Consider the following 20,193-nt stretch of genomic DNA (forward strand, 5'->3'; position numbering starts at 1 on the left):
TACGTTTCTAAATTACGATTATACGCTTCTAAATTATAAGCAGACGCAGTCGAATGGACCTGAAGGGCTTAGTCAAGCCAGTCCGGCACCGTGAATAACTCCTCAATCCTAGATATCACTAAAGATTGTCGGAAAAACTAGCTGACCCTTACACCAAACCTTTACCGAGTAAATCAGCTAAATGTGACTTTTAAACCTTTGGTTCAATGGGAAATTTTAACAGAAATGCGATATTGCTTATCAGTGGGGTAAATGACAATAGTGGTATTACTTGTGTGAAGTTACCGATCCAGACGAAGCCGACGCCGGTAAAAACACACAAGAAGCAATTTCCACAATTTTTTCAATTGTCGAGTGAGATATGTTACCTCAAAAATTGGAGGTAACTCTGGTGGGTTAAACCTTTCGTTGCCTTCAGTCTTTGGACTTGTGAGTAACATAACTTAAGTAATTGTTTGGAACTTTGTATTTTGCTAAGTGTCGCATTTGCAGCTCGAGCCGAAGGGGAAGGACGTAATCTACTGTTTCATACCCGATAGGGATCCATTAAAAACGGAACTCACACACACTCTAAAGTATTGAGGTAAGTGAAAGCAAGCGTTTAAGAAGAGTTGAAAAATAATCGAAAAAGGAGTGAGACATTTGTATTAAACCTTGGTAGAAAAGGTGAAAATCTAATTTACGTATACATGAAAGCATTGTAATTACCTGTCAATTGATTACTAATCTATAATCTAAATCTACATAAAAAGACCAGCTGACTGTTGCTCTAAAAATTTAACTTTGATAAAGGAAAACTATCGCAGCAATTTCCAACATGAAAAAATGTGATTTCTACTCAAACTCAATATACAATTTATGTGGCTTCATGTTTCATATTAAAAAGGATTATCGTGCTTTGGAAATGCATAAATCGATTTATAAACTTAAAATTGTGATTTCTTCAGTTTTGTGTATAGAGGGGATGGCCTATAACTTTCAATTTCAATTTTGAATTTGAAGTCGACCTGACTACCAGCAATGTGGCTTTGCTTAATCCTTTCATTATCCAATCCGATACATTGTTATCGTTCCTTCCAAAAAAAGAGCATTGTAAACAGACACCTGACTTTATGACACGGACTAAACAAGTTCCGCCAAATCGGGTTTTTCCAAGTTCGACAAAAATAAATCGAATGCTTCAACTACGTCGTTTGTCGTTTTCAAGTTACGGTTTCAGTATTTACTACTTATTATGAATCCAGATTACTTATAACTAAGCATAAGACAGGTACATTTTTCTTATGTAAATTTTGTGTAAATAATAAGTAACAATTTGTTGTAAGAAAAATGAGAGGTGAATTATGGGCGAACTTACCTAAAATATCAGTTTTTGTTATCCGTTTCCCAGAAGTGATCCGAAAATGTATGAATTAGTAGTATGCGATGGAATTTGGTGTATAATTTGCAGGTGATATTATGATGCTAATGGTTTCAGTTTAGTTGAACACGAGTAAACACGTAACAAACTATAAACAAACGATATTTCATTCAACCGTTTTCTCACGAGCATTTAAATATTTTTTTCTTTTTTTTTATATTTTACATCACACTATTCAAGTCGTTGCGCTATTTTGTTGGTTTGTCTCGTCAGTATTTAACACTATTACAAAATACAAAATCCGAATTTTTCGGCACTTAAAAATCACTTTCCGAATGCAGATAAATCTTTAACAAAAGAAAAACATTTGCATCAACCGAAACATCGAAACAATTCTTTCTATGCAAATGGCACGACACCGTACATCATATTCTTAATAATACATAAATATTTAAATAAATATAAACACCTGTGTGTGTATTGTCGATTCAGAAATTATTTTTTTTCACAAAGCATACTATAACCACTAATGAATAACAATATATTCAATGCAACATTTTTCAAGTATACTGTAACTTCTTGAAAGTCTTCAAAATTGTGAATTGAAGAGGTAACAAACAGGTTTGTAAGCAATTTTTTTATTTGCTTTTCGTCTTACACAAGGTATTTCTCTTTAACAAAAAAAGCCACACAACAGAAACTTGACGAGCAACAACATACACGACGAACAATTAAATTTATACTGAATGCTGAAACGGAATGAAATAACTTCAGTGCAGACGGTGTGTGTGTTGTGAGACCAGTGAGACGATGAATGTGTCGAAGCAGAGAAATTTGCTTTTTCGTTGTATTGGTGAAACTACTTTCGATTTTGAGCCATCTGGAACTATTATACACGAACCCTATAGACTGTTACGATGAGAGCGTTTAGAGCAATTAAACAATGAACCTGAAAATGAGCAATGAAAGTAAATGGATAGGTATGGCCAAACGTTCAAATTTGTTCTAGCCGGAGCACATACGAATTTGCATGGCGCCACCTCAAACGAACTCATTTCTAGTGCAAGTTTCCACTAGAAATGAGTTCGTTTGAGGTGGTGTCATGCAAATCCGTATGTGCTCCGACTTGTATGGACTGGCCATACCTAATTATCTACTTTCATTGAAAATGAGCACGATTCTCTCAATTTTCTTTATGGTTTCGGTGTTTGACAGGGCGCCGATTTTCGTGAATTGAATTTGACCGTTGTTACCTTAATGCTCCATACTCAGTGTCGCCTTTTCCATATGGGCCAAAAGCGGCACTGTCCATACTACTCGTACTCGTAACTTCTAAGGTGGCAACTGTCAAGTTAAGATTTCTTAAATTCACTAGAATCGGGTCCCAGATCCTAAAAGTTCTTATCGTAAAGCACGAATCACACAGACTCCGTATTACGAAAAAGCTTTCCGTTTTCATTCCGTTTTGCATTCGTTTACGCAGAGATATTGAACAGGATTCAATTTTGTCACCCACCGTTAAGTAGACAGTTTCACTCAAAAATTAATTTAGATTCATTGACTTTTGTCTAATTGTCATGTAAACGAATGAACCGATTTCTAAACGCTGTTCTATCTTTCCATTCGTAAACGGTGAGTAAACCGAGGTCCAGTCTTACACACTTTTTCAAAGTGTTGTTTGATGCCGAATCTTTTACTTCAATTGTTGTAAACATACTGTATGATACATTTGGCTTCCCGTGACAATGCTATTCAATTTTCATCGTTCAACATTTGATGCCATTCACTTATTGCGACCGGATAGTCGGATTTACATGTGTAGTTGAAAACTACTTTTGAAATGCATTTTAGTAAGCATGTGCGAGACCAATGTTTGCTATCTGCATTTTATACATACAAACGTTGAACATTGGTGTAGACTTAATAGCCAAGCAGTACAGTTGTATTGAATGCGAACCGCAACGTAAAAAGCTGTAACGTTGAATATAACGAAAACAAAGAGGATCGCAAAGTATACTAGTTCGACTGGTGTACTTTTGAACTTACAGAGCTTTCATACATTTTCGAATGACTACAGTACGGAAATCGTAATCTATTGCTTTGTGTTGACTCAATTGTAGCGGACTCACTTAGTAATATGCAGATATGATCCGATTATCTTTTCAATGAGTTTTTATCTCTATCAAAAAAAATGTTTCGTAATTTAACTACGTTTCCAAACAGTTACTGCAGCTTTACTCGAACAGAGATTGATGGCGCTATGTTCACTGTATTTAGAGTTATAGTTTCAAGTTAGACGCTAATTTTAGCCTTTGATTCGAAGGAATCGATTATCTTAGGTTTAAGTAATTACATGCACCAGGTACTATAAGTTAGACTTGTAAGGAATTATAGTTTGACCGAATTTTTCAAGTCAAGCTTTAAATTTTCTGCTTCAAAATAATTGAAGTCCTAGATTGGTCACAGAATTTTGATTTCAAGGATTACAAACCAAATAAATCGATTACTTCATCTTCATTTGTATCACATTTATAAGTCACTTGTTGGGTGCGAGAAATTGTTTATTTTAAATGTGAATTTTGCTTCATATCTTACAAACAGAATATGTAGAACCGAACATTGCCAATTATTTAAGAAATTTTAATTTCTTGGTCCCTGACCTTTACCAGGGGGACCATGGGCTTTAAGACCTCGTTTCATTCCACCTTCTTTTAAACATTCCATAATTTTAAAGCCAGCTTCGCATCTAAATTTTTTTAAATGATAGAGAAAGAATTAATTGAAAATATTCATTTTATAACATTTACCGGTCTTCATCTGTGATGTTTCTGCATTCCTCCACTATTTCGTTAATGGTCTGTTGCATCTGTTCCGTATTTTCAGGTGTATCTTTGAACCAGTTCTTCACGCCGTCAGGATTTAGTCTTTTACCTGCAATCTAATTGAATGAAAATTTGAGTTTAAATTTTTATTTGAAAATGAATTTTCTTTGCTCGACAACCTTGCCAGCCTTTTCACCAAGGCATGTCAGCACACACTTTGCTCCTCTAGTTTTTGGTAGAGTAGGGTCTCTCTCTCTCAGGCTTTTTAAATCGTCGTCAGTGGCTTTTTCGGCTGTTTTACATTCATCAAATTGTGCAAAATTCGGATGTGCTCGAGGATGTGCCACCTTTAGTATGAATTTTTGTTTGTAAAATATAAATAATAGAAAAAAATTATCGATGCGCTTCAAATCTCGATAAAACCCGGTATTTTTTTACCGTTTTCAAAGTTGTTTACAAATTTTCGTGTAAAGCAGGGGCGCCGACTTCTAAGGACAAGTGAGGCTTAAGCACCACCACTCGAAGTTTTATTGATACTGGGCCCTAGTACCTTTACAGCAAAATAAATGAAAAGTGTCTAGTGGGCACCACTACCCACAAATACAAGTCGGCGCCTCTGGTGTAAAGATTCGATTAGGACAAGACAAAAGTTTGGTTCACGTTCCAGGGCGAACCGTTGCGTTGCGAAGGGCTCGAAAGCTCTAATAGGCTTATGAGAAGTACATACAGGGCCTATTATTGGTAAATATGTTTACCGAAATTTACTGAACTTTACCAGAGAAATGATAACATATGGCGCTGCAGCAACGCCGTCTGTTATCATTTCTCTGAATTTATTTTTCGGTAAACTTCAGTAAATTTTCGGCAAATTTCATAATTATTTTATACATTTCAGTAAACTCTGTAAATGAATTTACCAATAATGTACCCTGGTAGCGTACTCTATTTGCGATTTCATTAGGGGTAAACCATTATGGTGCGTAAAGTTCGTGAGTATGGCGATTTCGTAGACTTTTGACATAAAATATGTTGAAGAAATGTCAAAGTTCACGAAATTGTCATACTTACGAAATTTCGAACCATATTATGAAATGAAGAATCAATTATTGTAGCAATACCCTCTCTACTAGAGAGTCTCTAGCAACCAAACTTCACTTTGACGCAGTCAAAATACCATCTTATTTTGACAAATGTAACACTGACGTTTTTTGTGATAGAGTTGCCGTGCCGCGCTTTAAAAAAAACAATATCGACGTTACACGAAAAATACAGATTTTAAACTTCATTTCATTTTTGCACACCAAAATGACGGAACATCACACAAAAAATGAAATCAAAATCACAAATGATTCATTTTCGAACACGGAACACCGAAATGGTAACAGGAGACGTAATGCTATCAACACAAAAAATGAAATCGCTGCTCATACTTCATTTAATTTATTTTTAAAAGTGTAAACTGTTAGGATACACTGTACAGTTTTACCACCTTAATTTTCCTAGCTTGGTTGCTAGAGAGGGTATTGATGGTAGACATGATCGAGGATGTTCTACAATTGTAAAATATATTTACCACAGCACTGAAGTTCAGAAAAGCTACCAAAATCACACAAGACAGAACGAAAATGTATTTTTCCATTGCGAATTTGCTTAGAACTCTTTGGAACTATATTTTCAATTTAAATTCAGAATTCACTTTGACCTGTAACATTCGCATCACGTATGTTTTATACTGAAATATTTTTCCACAAATCATTGTTAAACCATAATAAACGTTTTTGTTGATGATCTCTTTGCTAGATTAAAACTTTTATTTAACAAAGAGACCATCAACAGCAATTGATTGTGCCCCAAATCTTGGTGGTATTTAGGTGATAAAAATGTTTATATCGGGCAAGGGATAAGGTCTTCCAAAAAACAGTTTACGCGGACTGTCTTAGGTTTTTGCATCGATGTTCAAACAAAAAATTCAGATGATATAACATCAGTCAAAACTACTTGAAGGAGTAAAAAGTGACGCAAGTCCCTGTGTATGCTTCAAAAACAATAGATTGTGGAATTTGTTCAATACTTGGTCGCATTTTAGTACGATTTAGTAGAGCGCTGGCGTCAAGTCGGTCTGTATAAATATCAAATTTCACATGAATGTGCGTAACACGGTCCGTAAAATGATGATTTGTGTTGGTGCATACATCTACATAGCCCACGATCTATTGATATCGTTGTAGGTGACGCATCCTTCGCTTGTAACTCAAAAATTTAACTCGAAATTTTTCAGAAAGCTTGAAATAAAAATCTTTTTAAAACCAAAATTGGACCTGGGTCAATTTGATAACAAACGATTTGCTTAAAAAAAAGGTTTTTCACCTTAAAATTGAATTATTCTTTTATATAATTCAGACTGTTGTTGTACGCGAGAAAAATAGTCGGAAAAACCACAGTGGCATGTACTTCTAGATAATGACTGATAATGATTCACTTCCTCACCTGGGTTCGCATTCATGTACCTTAGTTTCGAATTAAAAGTTCTGTTTGGAACAAAATTAGCGATTCTTTGAGTTATAGTTAGTCTATCAGGGAATAAATTTTCTATCTTCGAATGTACTTCTGTTCCAAATTACAAATTACAAATTAATCACTTGTTTGCCCTCTACACTCTCACAAGCTCATTAATATTTTCGATTCTGCCTTTTATTCATAAGCTCAATAAATAAATTTTGAATTGCAAATACAGGCCCATTGTGATGCCTGGCAATGTGTTAATGAATTTATTAATGTTCGACACGAGCTTCGAAAATAAATTTCATAAAATTAACAATTAGATGTTACTGTCGATATAGTCGGGTATCGGAAAAAAGTGATCTAATTGCACTATTTGTATTGCTTGATATGAATCATGTCATTATTGCTATACCGTAGTCATACTCAATTACATCCTGATGATCATGTAAATATTTTGTTAAAAACCATCCGAATCTTGAATCGATGCAGAATATAGAATTTCGGTAAATCCACCTGAAACCTGAAGCTCAGATTACCTGAATCTGATTAGAATTGAAAATTTATTCCTTTTCTTAATTTATTTGAAATCGAAGACCAATAAAAATTTATTTTCATTTTAGATGTCCTATAAATTGCGGTCAGTTAAGGTCAGAGTTCAGACTTACATATTTTCAGGTCGACTTGATTTTCAGTTTGAGATCAAGGGATACATGACATGTTCTCAGTCTTAGACAACGGCTCTACCATCAGACAGGCCCCTTGTGTCAATCCGTTCGCTTTACATTTTTCAAATTTTTTAGTATTTATCCCCCAGGTGAACACAGCGTTTTTCATGCTTGCGTTTTGCGAAAATCCGCATTTTTGTCCACTTTACAGAAAATAAAATAAAAAACGTGTTTTGGTATTTAGCCATTATAGGTGAGAAATAGTGTTATACATGACTAGGGATAAAAAGATGAAAAGTAGAGTTTTCGTGTGAATTTTGTTGACCCGAGGCGTAGCCGAGGTCAATAAACATACGAAAACGAGACTTTGTAAAATATGCTGAGGGCGTCGAAAGTAGTGCTTGAAAAGTACGGTTTTCGACGCATGTAGCATGTAAATAATCATTTTCTCACCCAACATGACTGAACCCGCCATTTTAGGAGAGAAATGATTATTTTCTCACCTAAAATGACGTCTCTCAGAATGACAACCAAACGTCATTTTAACAACAGAATAAGGATTTTCGCGTCGGAAATAACTATTGTTTTCAGGCCTTTTCCAATTGATTTGAACTGTCAAACTTGCGAAAGCCACGAAATTTGGCCGATTGATTCATTGAATGCAACCGCTCACCAGCCGTGAGATCATTTTCATTTCTTTGAGAGACTTTACTTAAGAGCTGAGAGTGACTTTGATTGTTTATGGTTCTCAGTGTAGTGTTAACGAAGAGATATTTCAGCTCAGTTAAACGTAACGGGCCTTGAGGACAATGTCAAAATGAGAAAAGAAACAGATACAAAATAGACTGTTATGATCAGAGCGAGAGTTCCTAAGACCAGTTAATTATAACTTGCCTTGGCGTTCTTGTCATTGTTCAACTTAACTGGTCTTTGATCTTCGTTGTCTTGTAATAGTCTGTATGAAGAGCGAAATAAAAGCTGTAGTGTAGTGGTAAACTGACCAGTTAAAGCTTGCTGGAGGTGTAGCTGTCAGACTTGTTGTTGTAATCATTCCATTTTGTATCAATTCAATTTTGTTTTATTTGACAGTTAGAGCCCAGGGACTAAAATAAGGATTTCTGTGCAGGTGGGAAACTTTTCGAAGGGGCGCCTAAACACAAAATCTTGGGCGCCAAAGTAACAGTTTTTTATCCAAAAATAATATCATGCGTTCAGGACGTTTACGTCAACGTATATTTTACGATTTAAAGACCGTAAGTCTAGGGTCTTTCATCCAAAAAAAATCATTCAAAATGTAAAGTCTAGTCAAGTTGCCGATACCTGATAATAATCTGCAATTTTCTAGAATTTAATTTTTCGGTCATGTTAGGGGTGTATTTTTACCTGTGGAAAATGCGTCCACACTATGACCTAAAAATCAAAATCCAGAAAATTGCAGATAATTATCGGTTTACTGGACTAAAAGGTGTTTTTGGTAGAATATCAGCCCTAAAAATCACAATAGTGTTGAGTTTTTGGGTATGAGGGTGAGTTTTGTGTATAATTTGTATATCTCAATAGATATAACTGAAAAAATTCTCAAGTAATTTTTGGACCCCTACTTAGAGGTAAAAATATTTATTCAAATATTCTTCGTTAAATTAGGGTGTGTTCCGCCATTTTAAAAAATCTGAATAAATTACATAATCTAGGCACATTCCATGAAGACAATTCAAGTGACCAAAAACGGATATGGAACTAGCATATGGAAAAAAAATCATTGAATTTTTTCATCGTTAAATAGGGGTCCAAAAAATCTGAAAAAATCTCGGATGTTTACCCTCCATACAGACATTTTTTAAGAATTTCTACCGATTTTTACGTTAACACACCAGAGAGAAATAAATGAGAAACAAAAATCACATTTTTGTTAATAACTCCATTTTGGAGTTTCATACGCCACTCCACTGAAAGTAGTTCGAGGCCAAGATCTTTTGAATGATTTGGTTCCTTTAGTTCCTTTAGTGTCACTTTTTACATGCCAACCCTATTTTCTTTCCATTTTTTTAGTTCTTAGGAAAGTGAAAGCTACAAATGTGAAATACTTTGATTCTGTATCTGTATCTCCATCTAAATGATGATAAAAGATTAAAAAACTGATATCGACAATGCCATTATCATTTTCCAACTAGGTTCAACTACATTCATTTGACTATTTCAAGTCAGATAATTGTAATTTTTCTTGTGGGCAGATCTGGATTCGCAGGTGGGAATTAGAGGGGCGCAGGTGGGAAAATTCCCACCTGCGATGTTCCTTAGTTTAGTCCCTGGTTAGAGCTCCAGCGGAAACTGATCAAAAGTGATCTCAACTCACAAAACTTGTCTTTCTCTCTCTATCTCTCTCTCTCTCGATTTAAACAATTTATATTAATCGAAGGCTCGGTAGCGTTTTGTAAACGAAAAATAAACGACAAAAAACACCAACAAACAAATGTCTCTCATTAATTTTCTCTTTTATTCGTGTGATCCAACTCAAGTGAAAATTACAATCATAGCAAAATCAAAACGAAAACAGAATTGCGTTCGCTTCATCCACATTTAATAATATAAATCTGTTGAATTGTGAAATATTTTTTTTTTGTGGTTTTTTTTTTCTTAAAAACCGAAGCTAAATCTTAAAATCCTTGTTGATATTGTTTCGAATCCATCCGTGCTTGCATCATTTCCAACTGTCGTTTCGCCTCACACTGCGGGAAATTGTTCATGTCATAGTATTGTGGGGCAATTTTCAGCAACCATTCAGCTAAAAGAAGCGGAGAAGAGAATCACAAAATTGTCGAAATAGAAAACGCAAAAACGTCAAATCGAAGATCACTTACGTTTACAGTCGGTAACGGTGCGAATGTAATTCTTTGTTGTTAAGACAAACTCATTATACAACACCCATTCGGGCTTGTGGTCCAAACATGTAGATGGATGCAACTGTACGACCTGGTTGTCTTTTATTGTTAGATAATGTCCAGTGCGTTCACAATGGGCCACCTAAGAGAGTAGTGGAATTAGAAGGCATTCGGTTAAAGAACTGATCGTTCAAATCGAGTACGTCCTACTTAGCGTATACATCTGTTATCGACAATGATGACAAAATTAAACGCTCGTTAAATGTGATCTTAATTGCAAAATGAATGTTAAATCAAATGAAGAAAAAGTGAACAGTTTGGCGAATTGGTCCATTAGGGACGTCCCACATGATTTTCTGAATTTTACTACTTCTCTCTCCCCTTGACCACAACACCTTTCACTACCTTAAAACATGGAAATCCCGTTCGTGTGGACGTCCCTTACGGATGGCCGCGTAAACAACTATGTCGCGATATGCTTGCCATACTAAAACAATAACGCTGCGTCACTTACTTGCATGAAAAATCCTTGAACTAACGCCTTTCTAATGTTGATGTAGTAGTCTTTCGATGTGAAATCTGTGCTAGTTCTTTTCAAATTAAATCTGTCCATAATCCGTGACAATTGTGTTCTCACATCATCGGCTTGTTTCAACGATCTGTGATTCACAAAATTTTCGTAACACCAGTTTTTGTCTTCGCCACCTTTATTCCGATGAGAAACAAATAAAAAAAAAGAAATTGGCACATCAGTCAATGGTTTCTCCATCAAATAATGAATAAATTCTACACCGACAACTACTACCTCAACGCTCGCACTTACTTTGTTTGAATGCATGGTAAACATTAAGCAGGGTGAGATGATCACCATCGATGTGTGCAAAACGCATTTTCGCCTCGTCAGCTGCCTTCTTAACGTCATTTGGCCGGACAAAGCACTGTGGTACTAAATTGAATATTTGGGCACAGCACGTCCCACAAATATAGTTGTTTGTCTTTTTTTAAACCTAGGGCTATTGTTCTATTAGTTCATATGCGATTTTTCGGTCGTTTCATGGAATTTGAATTTGATTTTTCTCTCGACATTGCAAATTTCTCATGTTTTTTTTGTCTGTTTCATTTCTAATCGACATGGTTAATTGGCGTAAAATGTTTGAATTGGGAAACGCGCTCAAAAATCGCATATGAAATATCGCACAATTATATTGTTCTGTGTGGCAAAAAAGATGCTTGAAAACGAAAACAAACACACTGCGCACCAATAGAATGAGTACATTGCATAATGGTCAAATTTGGTCTTCTACAATAAAGTGTTAAACGAGTGAAAAACAACTTAATTTAACTGAGCTCGATTGGTGGTATGTCAAAAAGAGTGTTCACCCATCGAGCTCAGTTAAATAACTGGTTTGTTCCTAGTTCACCGAACTTTTAGTATCAAAATTTTGAAGTATCACCCATCGAAACCAGTTAAGCAACTGGTCATTTTTATCTCTTCTACGCTCTTTTAACACTGCATAGACTGTTATGACCAGAGACAGAGTTCAGAAGACCAGTTAATTATAGCTTCCCTTGGTGTACTTGTCGTTGCATATTTTCATATAAATTTCGACCCATCCCTCAAGGGAAGTTGAAATAACTGCTTCGAATTATATTTCTTTCTCTCTCGTCAATACAGTATATACAGTGTTAGACGAGCGTAAAAACCGGGGAAAAAACCTGTTAATTTAACTGATCCAGATGGGTGATATGTCAAATTTCTACGTTAGATGGGTGATATGTCAAAATGTGTACGTAAAAGTTCAGTTAACTAGGAAGGAACCAGTTAAGTTCATTGAGTTCGATGTAGGCACAATCTTAACTAACGCGATAAGACATTTGTATGGCTTAAGTCTAGATTTATTTTCCTCATCTATAAACGGCACAAAACCAATGAAGCAAAAAATGCTTCACATTCGCAGCTTGGTTGGAACAGCAGAGCTATACAAAATTGAAAAAATTTAATTGTTGATGCAGTTGTTCCACACCATCTGCCTTAAAAAGCATAAAAACTTGGTGCAAAAGTTTCACGATTTTGTGAGAGAATTTCATACGTTTTCTCTCTCGAAATCTTGCATCTCTTTTGGACTGAGGTTTTTATGTGTTGTAGTTGCAGAATTGTAGTAGTAAACCACGGTCAGAGTACTTTTACCACAAATTTGATGGGTCAGGTAATACTAGAAGACGAAGACATGGTCTCAGTCGATTTATAAACTTAAAATTGTGATTTCTTCAGTTTTGTGTATAGAGGGGATGGCCTATAACTTTCAATTTCAATTTTGAATTTGAAGTCGACCTGACTACCAGCAATGTGGCTTTGCTTAATCCTTTCATTATCCAATCCGATACATTGTTATCGTTCCTTCCAAAAAAAGAGCATTGTAAACAGACACCTGACTTTATGACACGGACTAAACAAGTTCCGCCAAATCGGGTTTTTCCAAGTTCGACAAAAATAAATCGAATGCTTCAACTACGTCGTTTGTCGTTTTCAAGTTACGGTTTCAGTATTTACTACTTATTATGAATCCAGATTACTTATAACTAAGCATAAGACAGGTACATTTTTCTTATGTAAATTTTGTGTAAATAATAAGTAACAATTTGTTGTAAGAAAAATGAGAGGTGAATTATGGGCGAACTTACCTAAAATATCAGTTTTTGTTATCCGTTTCCCAGAAGTGATCCGAAAATGTATGAATTAGTAGTATGCGATGGAATTTGGTGTATAATTTGCAGGTGATATTATGATGCTAATGGTTTCAGTTTAGTTGAACACGAGTAAACACGTAACAAACTATAAACAAACGATATTTCATTCAACCGTTTTCTCACGAGCATTTAAATATTTTTTTCTTTTTTTTTATATTTTACATCACACTATTCAAGTCGTTGCGCTATTTTGTTGGTTTGTCTCGTCAGTATTTAACACTATTACAAAATACAAAATCCGAATTTTTCGGCACTTAAAAATCACTTTCCGAATGCAGATAAATCTTTAACAAAAGAAAAACATTTGCATCAACCGAAACATCGAAACAATTCTTTCTATGCAAATGGCACGACACCGTACATCATATTCTTAATAATACATAAATATTTAAATAAATATAAACACCTGTGTGTGTATTGTCGATTCAGAAATTATTTTTTTTCACAAAGCATACTATAACCACTAATGAATAACAATATATTCAATGCAACATTTTTCAAGTATACTGTAACTTCTTGAAAGTCTTCAAAATTGTGAATTGAAGAGGTAACAAACAGGTTTGTAAGCAATTTTTTTATTTGCTTTTCGTCTTACACAAGGTATTTCTCTTTAACAAAAAAAGCCACACAACAGAAACTTGACGAGCAACAACATACACGACGAACAATTAAATTTATACTGAATGCTGAAACGGAATGAAATAACTTCAGTGCAGACGGTGTGTGTGTTGTGAGACCAGTGAGACGATGAATGTGTCGAAGCAGAGAAATTTGCTTTTTCGTTGTATTGGTGAAACTACTTTCGATTTTGAGCCATCTGGAACTATTATACACGAACCCTATAGACTGTTACGATGAGAGCGTTTAGAGCAATTAAACAATGAACCTGAAAATGAGCAATGAAAGTAAATGGATAGGTATGGCCAAACGTTCAAATTTGTTCTAGCCGGAGCACATACGAATTTGCATGGCGCCACCTCAAACGAACTCATTTCTAGTGCAAGTTTCCACTAGAAATGAGTTCGTTTGAGGTGGTGTCATGCAAATCCGTATGTGCTCCGACTTGTATGGACTGGCCATACCTAATTATCTACTTTCATTGAAAATGAGCACGATTCTCTCAATTTTCTTTATGGTTTCGGTGTTTGACAGGGCGCCGATTTTCGTGAATTGAATTTGACCGTTGTTACCTTAATGCTCCATACTCAGTGTCGCCTTTTCCATATGGGCCAAAAGCGGCACTGTCCATACTACTCGTACTCGTAACTTCTAAGGTGGCAACTGTCAAGTTAAGATTTCTTAAATTCACTAGAATCGGGTCCCAGATCCTAAAAGTTCTTATCGTAAAGCACGAATCACACAGACTCCGTATTACGAAAAAGCTTTCCGTTTTCATTCCGTTTTGCATTCGTTTACGCAGAGATATTGAACAGGATTCAATTTTGTCACCCACCGTTAAGTAGACAGTTTCACTCAAAAATTAATTTAGATTCATTGACTTTTGTCTAATTGTCATGTAAACGAATGAACCGATTTCTAAACGCTGTTCTATCTTTCCATTCGTAAACGGTGAGTAAACCGAGGTCCAGTCTTACACACTTTTTCAAAGTGTTGTTTGATGCCGAATCTTTTACTTCAATTGTTGTAAACATACTGTATGATACATTTGGCTTCCCGTGACAATGCTATTCAATTTTCATCGTTCAACATTTGATGCCATTCACTTATTGCGACCGGATAGTCGGATTTACATGTGTAGTTGAAAACTACTTTTGAAATGCATTTTAGTAAGCATGTGCGAGACCAATGTTTGCTATCTGCATTTTATACATACAAACGTTGAACATTGGTGTAGACTTAATAGCCAAGCAGTACAGTTGTATTGAATGCGAACCGCAACGTAAAAAGCTGTAACGTTGAATATAACGAAAACAAAGAGGATCGCAAAGTATACTAGTTCGACTGGTGTACTTTTGAACTTACAGAGCTTTCATACATTTTCGAATGACTACAGTACGGAAATCGTAATCTATTGCTTTGTGTTGACTCAATTGTAGCGGACTCACTTAGTAATATGCAGATATGATCCGATTATCTTTTCAATGAGTTTTTATCTCTATCAAAAAAAATGTTTCGTAATTTAACTACGTTTCCAAACAGTTACTGCAGCTTTACTCGAACAGAGATTGATGGCGCTATGTTCACTGTATTTAGAGTTATAGTTTCAAGTTAGACGCTAATTTTAGCCTTTGATTCGAAGGAATCGATTATCTTAGGTTTAAGTAATTACATGCACCAGGTACTATAAGTTAGACTTGTAAGGAATTATAGTTTGACCGAATTTTTCAAGTCAAGCTTTAAATTTTCTGCTTCAAAATAATTGAAGTCCTAGATTGGTCACAGAATTTTGATTTCAAGGATTACAAACCAAATAAATCGATTACTTCATCTTCATTTGTATCACATTTATAAGTCACTTGTTGGGTGCGAGAAATTGTTTATTTTAAATGTGAATTTTGCTTCATATCTTACAAACAGAATATGTAGAACCGAACATTGCCAATTATTTAAGAAATTTTAATTTCTTGGTCCCTGACCTTTACCAGGGGGACCATGGGCTTTAAGACCTCGTTTCATTCCACCTTCTTTTAAACATTCCATAATTTTAAAGCCAGCTTCGCATCTAAATTTTTTTAAATGATAGAGAAAGAATTAATTGAAAATATTCATTTTATAACATTTACCGGTCTTCATCTGTGATGTTTCTGCATTCCTCCACTATTTCGTTAATGGTCTGTTGCATCTGTTCCGTATTTTCAGGTGTATCTTTGAACCAGTTCTTCACGCCGTCAGGATTTAGTCTTTTACCTGCAATCTAATTGAATGAAAATTTGAGTTTAAATTTTTATTTGAAAATGAATTTTCTTTGCTCGACAACCTTGCCAGCCTTTTCACCAAGGCATGTCAGCACACACTTTGCTCCTCTAGTTTTTGGTAGAGTAGGGTCTCTCTCTCTCAGGCTTTTTAAATCGTCGTCAGTGGCTTTTTCGGCTGTTTTACATTCATCAAATTGTGCAAAATTCGGATGTGCTCGAGGATGTGCCACCTTTAGTATGAATTTTTGTTTGTAAAATATAAATAATAGAAAAAAATTATCGATGCGCTTCAAATCTCGATAAAACCCGGTATTTTTTTACCGTTTTCAAAGTTGTTTACAAATTTTCGTGTAAAGCAGGGGCGCCGACTTCTAAGGACAAGTGAGGCTTAAGCACCACCACTCGAAGTTTTATTGATACTGGGCCCTAGTACCTTTACAGCAAAATAAATGAAAAGTGTCTAGTGGGCACCACTACCCACAAATACAAGTCGGCGCCTCTGGTGTAAAGATTCGATTAGGACAAGACAAAAGTTTGGTTCACGTTCCAGGGCGAACCGTTGCGTTGCGAAGGGCTCGAAAGCTCTAATAGGCTTATGAGAAGTACATACAGGGCCTATTATTGGTAAATATGTTTACCGAAATTTACTGAACTTTACCAGAGAAATGATAACATATGGCGCTGCAGCAACGCCGTCTGTTATCATTTCTCTGAATTTATTTTTCGGTAAACTTCAGTAAATTTTCGGCAAATTTCATAATTATTTTATACATTTCAGTAAACTCTGTAAATGAATTTACCAATAATGTACCCTGGTAGCGTACTCTATTTGCGATTTCATTAGGGGTAAACCATTATGGTGCGTAAAGTTCGTGAGTATGGCGATTTCGTAGACTTTTGACATAAAATATGTTGAAGAAATGTCAAAGTTCACGAAATTGTCATACTTACGAAATTTCGAACCATATTATGAAATGAAGAATCAATTATTGTAGCAATACCCTCTCTACTAGAGAGTCTCTAGCAACCAAACTTCACTTTGACGCAGTCAAAATACCATCTTATTTTGACAAATGTAACACTGACGTTTTTTGTGATAGAGTTGCCGTGCCGCGCTTTAAAAAAAACAATATCGACGTTACACGAAAAATACAGATTTTAAACTTCATTTCATTTTTGCACACCAAAATGACGGAACATCACACAAAAAATGAAATCAAAATCACAAATGATTCATTTTCGAACACGGAACACCGAAATGGTAACAGGAGACGTAATGCTATCAACACAAAAAATGAAATCGCTGCTCATACTTCATTTAATTTATTTTTAAAAGTGTAAACTGTTAGGATACACTGTACAGTTTTACCACCTTAATTTTCCTAGCTTGGTTGCTAGAGAGGGTATTGATGGTAGACATGATCGAGGATGTTCTACAATTGTAAAATATATTTACCACAGCACTGAAGTTCAGAAAAGCTACCAAAATCACACAAGACAGAACGAAAATGTATTTTTCCATTGCGAATTTGCTTAGAACTCTTTGGAACTATATTTTCAATTTAAATTCAGAATTCACTTTGACCTGTAACATTCGCATCACGTATGTTTTATACTGAAATATTTTTCCACAAATCATTGTTAAACCATAATAAACGTTTTTGTTGATGATCTCTTTGCTAGATTAAAACTTTTATTTAACAAAGAGACCATCAACAGCAATTGATTGTGCCCCAAATCTTGGTGGTATTTAGGTGATAAAAATGTTTATATCGGGCAAGGGATAAGGTCTTCCAAAAAACAGTTTACGCGGACTGTCTTAGGTTTTTGCATCGATGTTCAAACAAAAAATTCAGATGATATAACATCAGTCAAAACTACTTGAAGGAGTAAAAAGTGACGCAAGTCCCTGTGTATGCTTCAAAAACAATAGATTGTGGAATTTGTTCAATACTTGGTCGCATTTTAGTACGATTTAGTAGAGCGCTGGCGTCAAGTCGGTCTGTATAAATATCAAATTTCACATGAATGTGCGTAACACGGTCCGTAAAATGATGATTTGTGTTGGTGCATACATCTACATAGCCCACGATCTATTGATATCGTTGTAGGTGACGCATCCTTCGCTTGTAACTCAAAAATTTAACTCGAAATTTTTCAGAAAGCTTGAAATAAAAATCTTTTTAAAACCAAAATTGGACCTGGGTCAATTTGATAACAAACGATTTGCTTAAAAAAAAGGTTTTTCACCTTAAAATTGAATTATTCTTTTATATAATTCAGACTGTTGTTGTACGCGAGAAAAATAGTCGGAAAAACCACAGTGGCATGTACTTCTAGATAATGACTGATAATGATTCACTTCCTCACCTGGGTTCGCATTCATGTACCTTAGTTTCGAATTAAAAGTTCTGTTTGGAACAAAATTAGCGATTCTTTGAGTTATAGTTAGTCTATCAGGGAATAAATTTTCTATCTTCGAATGTACTTCTGTTCCAAATTACAAATTACAAATTAATCACTTGTTTGCCCTCTACACTCTCACAAGCTCATTAATATTTTCGATTCTGCCTTTTATTCATAAGCTCAATAAATAAATTTTGAATTGCAAATACAGGCCCATTGTGATGCCTGGCAATGTGTTAATGAATTTATTAATGTTCGACACGAGCTTCGAAAATAAATTTCATAAAATTAACAATTAGATGTTACTGTCGATATAGTCGGGTATCGGAAAAAAGTGATCTAATTGCACTATTTGTATTGCTTGATATGAATCATGTCATTATTGCTATACCGTAGTCATACTCAATTACATCCTGATGATCATGTAAATATTTTGTTAAAAACCATCCGAATCTTGAATCGATGCAGAATATAGAATTTCGGTAAATCCACCTGAAACCTGAAGCTCAGATTACCTGAATCTGATTAGAATTGAAAATTTATTCCTTTTCTTAATTTATTTGAAATCGAAGACCAATAAAAATTTATTTTCATTTTAGATGTCCTATAAATTGCGGTCAGTTAAGGTCAGAGTTCAGACTTACATATTTTCAGGTCGACTTGATTTTCAGTTTGAGATCAAGGGATACATGACATGTTCTCAGTCTTAGACAACGGCTCTACCATCAGACAGGCCCCTTGTGTCAATCCGTTCGCTTTACATTTTTCAAATTTTTTAGTATTTATCCCCCAGGTGAACACAGCGTTTTTCATGCTTGCGTTTTGCGAAAATCCGCATTTTTGTCCACTTTACAGAAAATAAAATAAAAAACGTGTTTTGGTATTTAGCCATTATAGGTGAGAAATAGTGTTATACATGACTAGGGATAAAAAGATGAAAAGTAGAGTTTTCGTGTGAATTTTGTTGACCCGAGGCGTAGCCGAGGTCAATAAACATACGAAAACGAGACTTTGTAAAATATGCTGAGGGCGTCGAAAGTAGTGCTTGAAAAGTACGGTTTTCGACGCATGTAGCATGTAAATAATCATTTTCTCACCCAACATGACTGAACCCGCCATTTTAGGAGAGAAATGATTATTTTCTCACCTAAAATGACGTCTCTCAGAATGACAACCAAACGTCATTTTAACAACAGAATAAGGATTTTCGCGTCGGAAATAACTATTGTTTTCAGGCCTTTTCCAATTGATTTGAACTGTCAAACTTGCGAAAGCCACGAAATTTGGCCGATTGATTCATTGAATGCAACCGCTCACCAGCCGTGAGATCATTTTCATTTCTTTGAGAGACTTTACTTAAGAGCTGAGAGTGACTTTGATTGTTTATGGTTCTCAGTGTAGTGTTAACGAAGAGATATTTCAGCTCAGTTAAACGTAACGGGCCTTGAGGACAATGTCAAAATGAGAAAAGAAACAGATACAAAATAGACTGTTATGATCAGAGCGAGAGTTCCTAAGACCAGTTAATTATAACTTGCCTTGGCGTTCTTGTCATTGTTCAACTTAACTGGTCTTTGATCTTCGTTGTCTTGTAATAGTCTGTATGAAGAGCGAAATAAAAGCTGTAGTGTAGTGGTAAACTGACCAGTTAAAGCTTGCTGGAGGTGTAGCTGTCAGACTTGTTGTTGTAATCATTCCATTTTGTATCAATTCAATTTTGTTTTATTTGACAGTTAGAGCCCAGGGACTAAAATAAGGATTTCTGTGCAGGTGGGAAACTTTTCGAAGGGGCGCCTAAACACAAAATCTTGGGCGCCAAAGTAACAGTTTTTTATCCAAAAATAATATCATGCGTTCAGGACGTTTACGTCAACGTATATTTTACGATTTAAAGACCGTAAGTCTAGGGTCTTTCATCCAAAAAAAATCATTCAA

General features: G+C 35.2%; 4 protein-coding genes across 9 annotated transcripts in view; all 4 read right to left on the bottom strand.

The window, feature by feature from the left end:
- LOC119078251 (rab11 family-interacting protein 3) overlaps positions 1 to 2,099 on the bottom strand; it is a 46,545-nt gene extending 44,446 nt beyond the window's left edge. For 2 of the 5 annotated variants that reach the window (XM_037185735.1, XM_037185730.1), the window contains exon 1: positions 1,358 to 2,099. The gene's annotated coding sequence lies outside the window, so the exon portion shown is untranslated. Of the gene's footprint in view, positions 1 to 1,353 lie in introns of all 5 variants that reach the window. The other 3 variants (XM_037185736.1, XM_037185731.1, XM_037185742.1) reach the window with 3 other exon arrangements.
- A 1,781-nt stretch (positions 2,100 to 3,880) lies between these two features.
- Positions 3,881 to 5,909, bottom strand: LOC119078270 (general odorant-binding protein 57c-like). Its single transcript, XM_037185768.1, has 4 exons — positions 5,756 to 5,909; positions 4,362 to 4,529; positions 4,168 to 4,298; positions 3,881 to 4,106 (listed from the first exon to the last, which is right to left on the bottom strand). The coding sequence occupies exons 1-4, from the start codon at positions 5,819 to 5,821 to the stop codon at positions 4,001 to 4,003; spliced, it is 471 nt and encodes a 156-aa protein (XP_037041663.1). The 5' UTR covers positions 5,822 to 5,909; the 3' UTR covers positions 3,881 to 4,000.
- A 3,913-nt stretch (positions 5,910 to 9,822) lies between these two features.
- LOC119078267 (pre-mRNA-splicing factor ATP-dependent RNA helicase DHX15-like) lies at positions 9,823 to 13,630 on the bottom strand. Of its 2 annotated transcripts, XM_037185766.1 has the most exons (5): positions 12,911 to 13,630; positions 11,052 to 11,174; positions 10,743 to 10,933; positions 10,208 to 10,370; positions 9,823 to 10,131 (listed from the first exon to the last, which is right to left on the bottom strand). In XM_037185766.1, exons 2-5 carry the CDS (start codon positions 11,116 to 11,118, stop codon positions 10,004 to 10,006), a joined length of 549 nt encoding a protein of 182 aa, XP_037041661.1. In that variant the 5' UTR covers positions 11,119 to 11,174; positions 12,911 to 13,630; the 3' UTR covers positions 9,823 to 10,003. The 2 variants fall into 2 exon arrangements, with proteins under 2 accessions (XP_037041661.1, XP_037041660.1); XM_037185765.1 differs by lacking the exon at positions 12,911 to 13,630 and having other exon boundaries at positions 11,052 to 11,488.
- Positions 13,631 to 15,433: 1,803 nt separating this feature from the next.
- LOC119078268 (general odorant-binding protein 57c-like) lies at positions 15,434 to 17,462 on the bottom strand. The gene is made up of 4 exons (XM_037185767.1): positions 17,309 to 17,462; positions 15,915 to 16,082; positions 15,721 to 15,851; positions 15,434 to 15,659 (listed from the first exon to the last, which is right to left on the bottom strand). Exons 1-4 carry the CDS (start codon positions 17,372 to 17,374, stop codon positions 15,554 to 15,556), a joined length of 471 nt encoding a protein of 156 aa, XP_037041662.1. The 5' UTR covers positions 17,375 to 17,462; the 3' UTR covers positions 15,434 to 15,553.
- Positions 17,463 to 20,193: the final 2,731 nt, after the last annotated feature.

Source organism: Bradysia coprophila, unplaced genomic scaffold (assembly GCF_014529535.1).
Source record: "Bradysia coprophila strain Holo2 unplaced genomic scaffold, BU_Bcop_v1 contig_248, whole genome shotgun sequence".
Taxonomy (NCBI): domain Eukaryota; kingdom Metazoa; phylum Arthropoda; class Insecta; order Diptera; family Sciaridae; genus Bradysia; species Bradysia coprophila.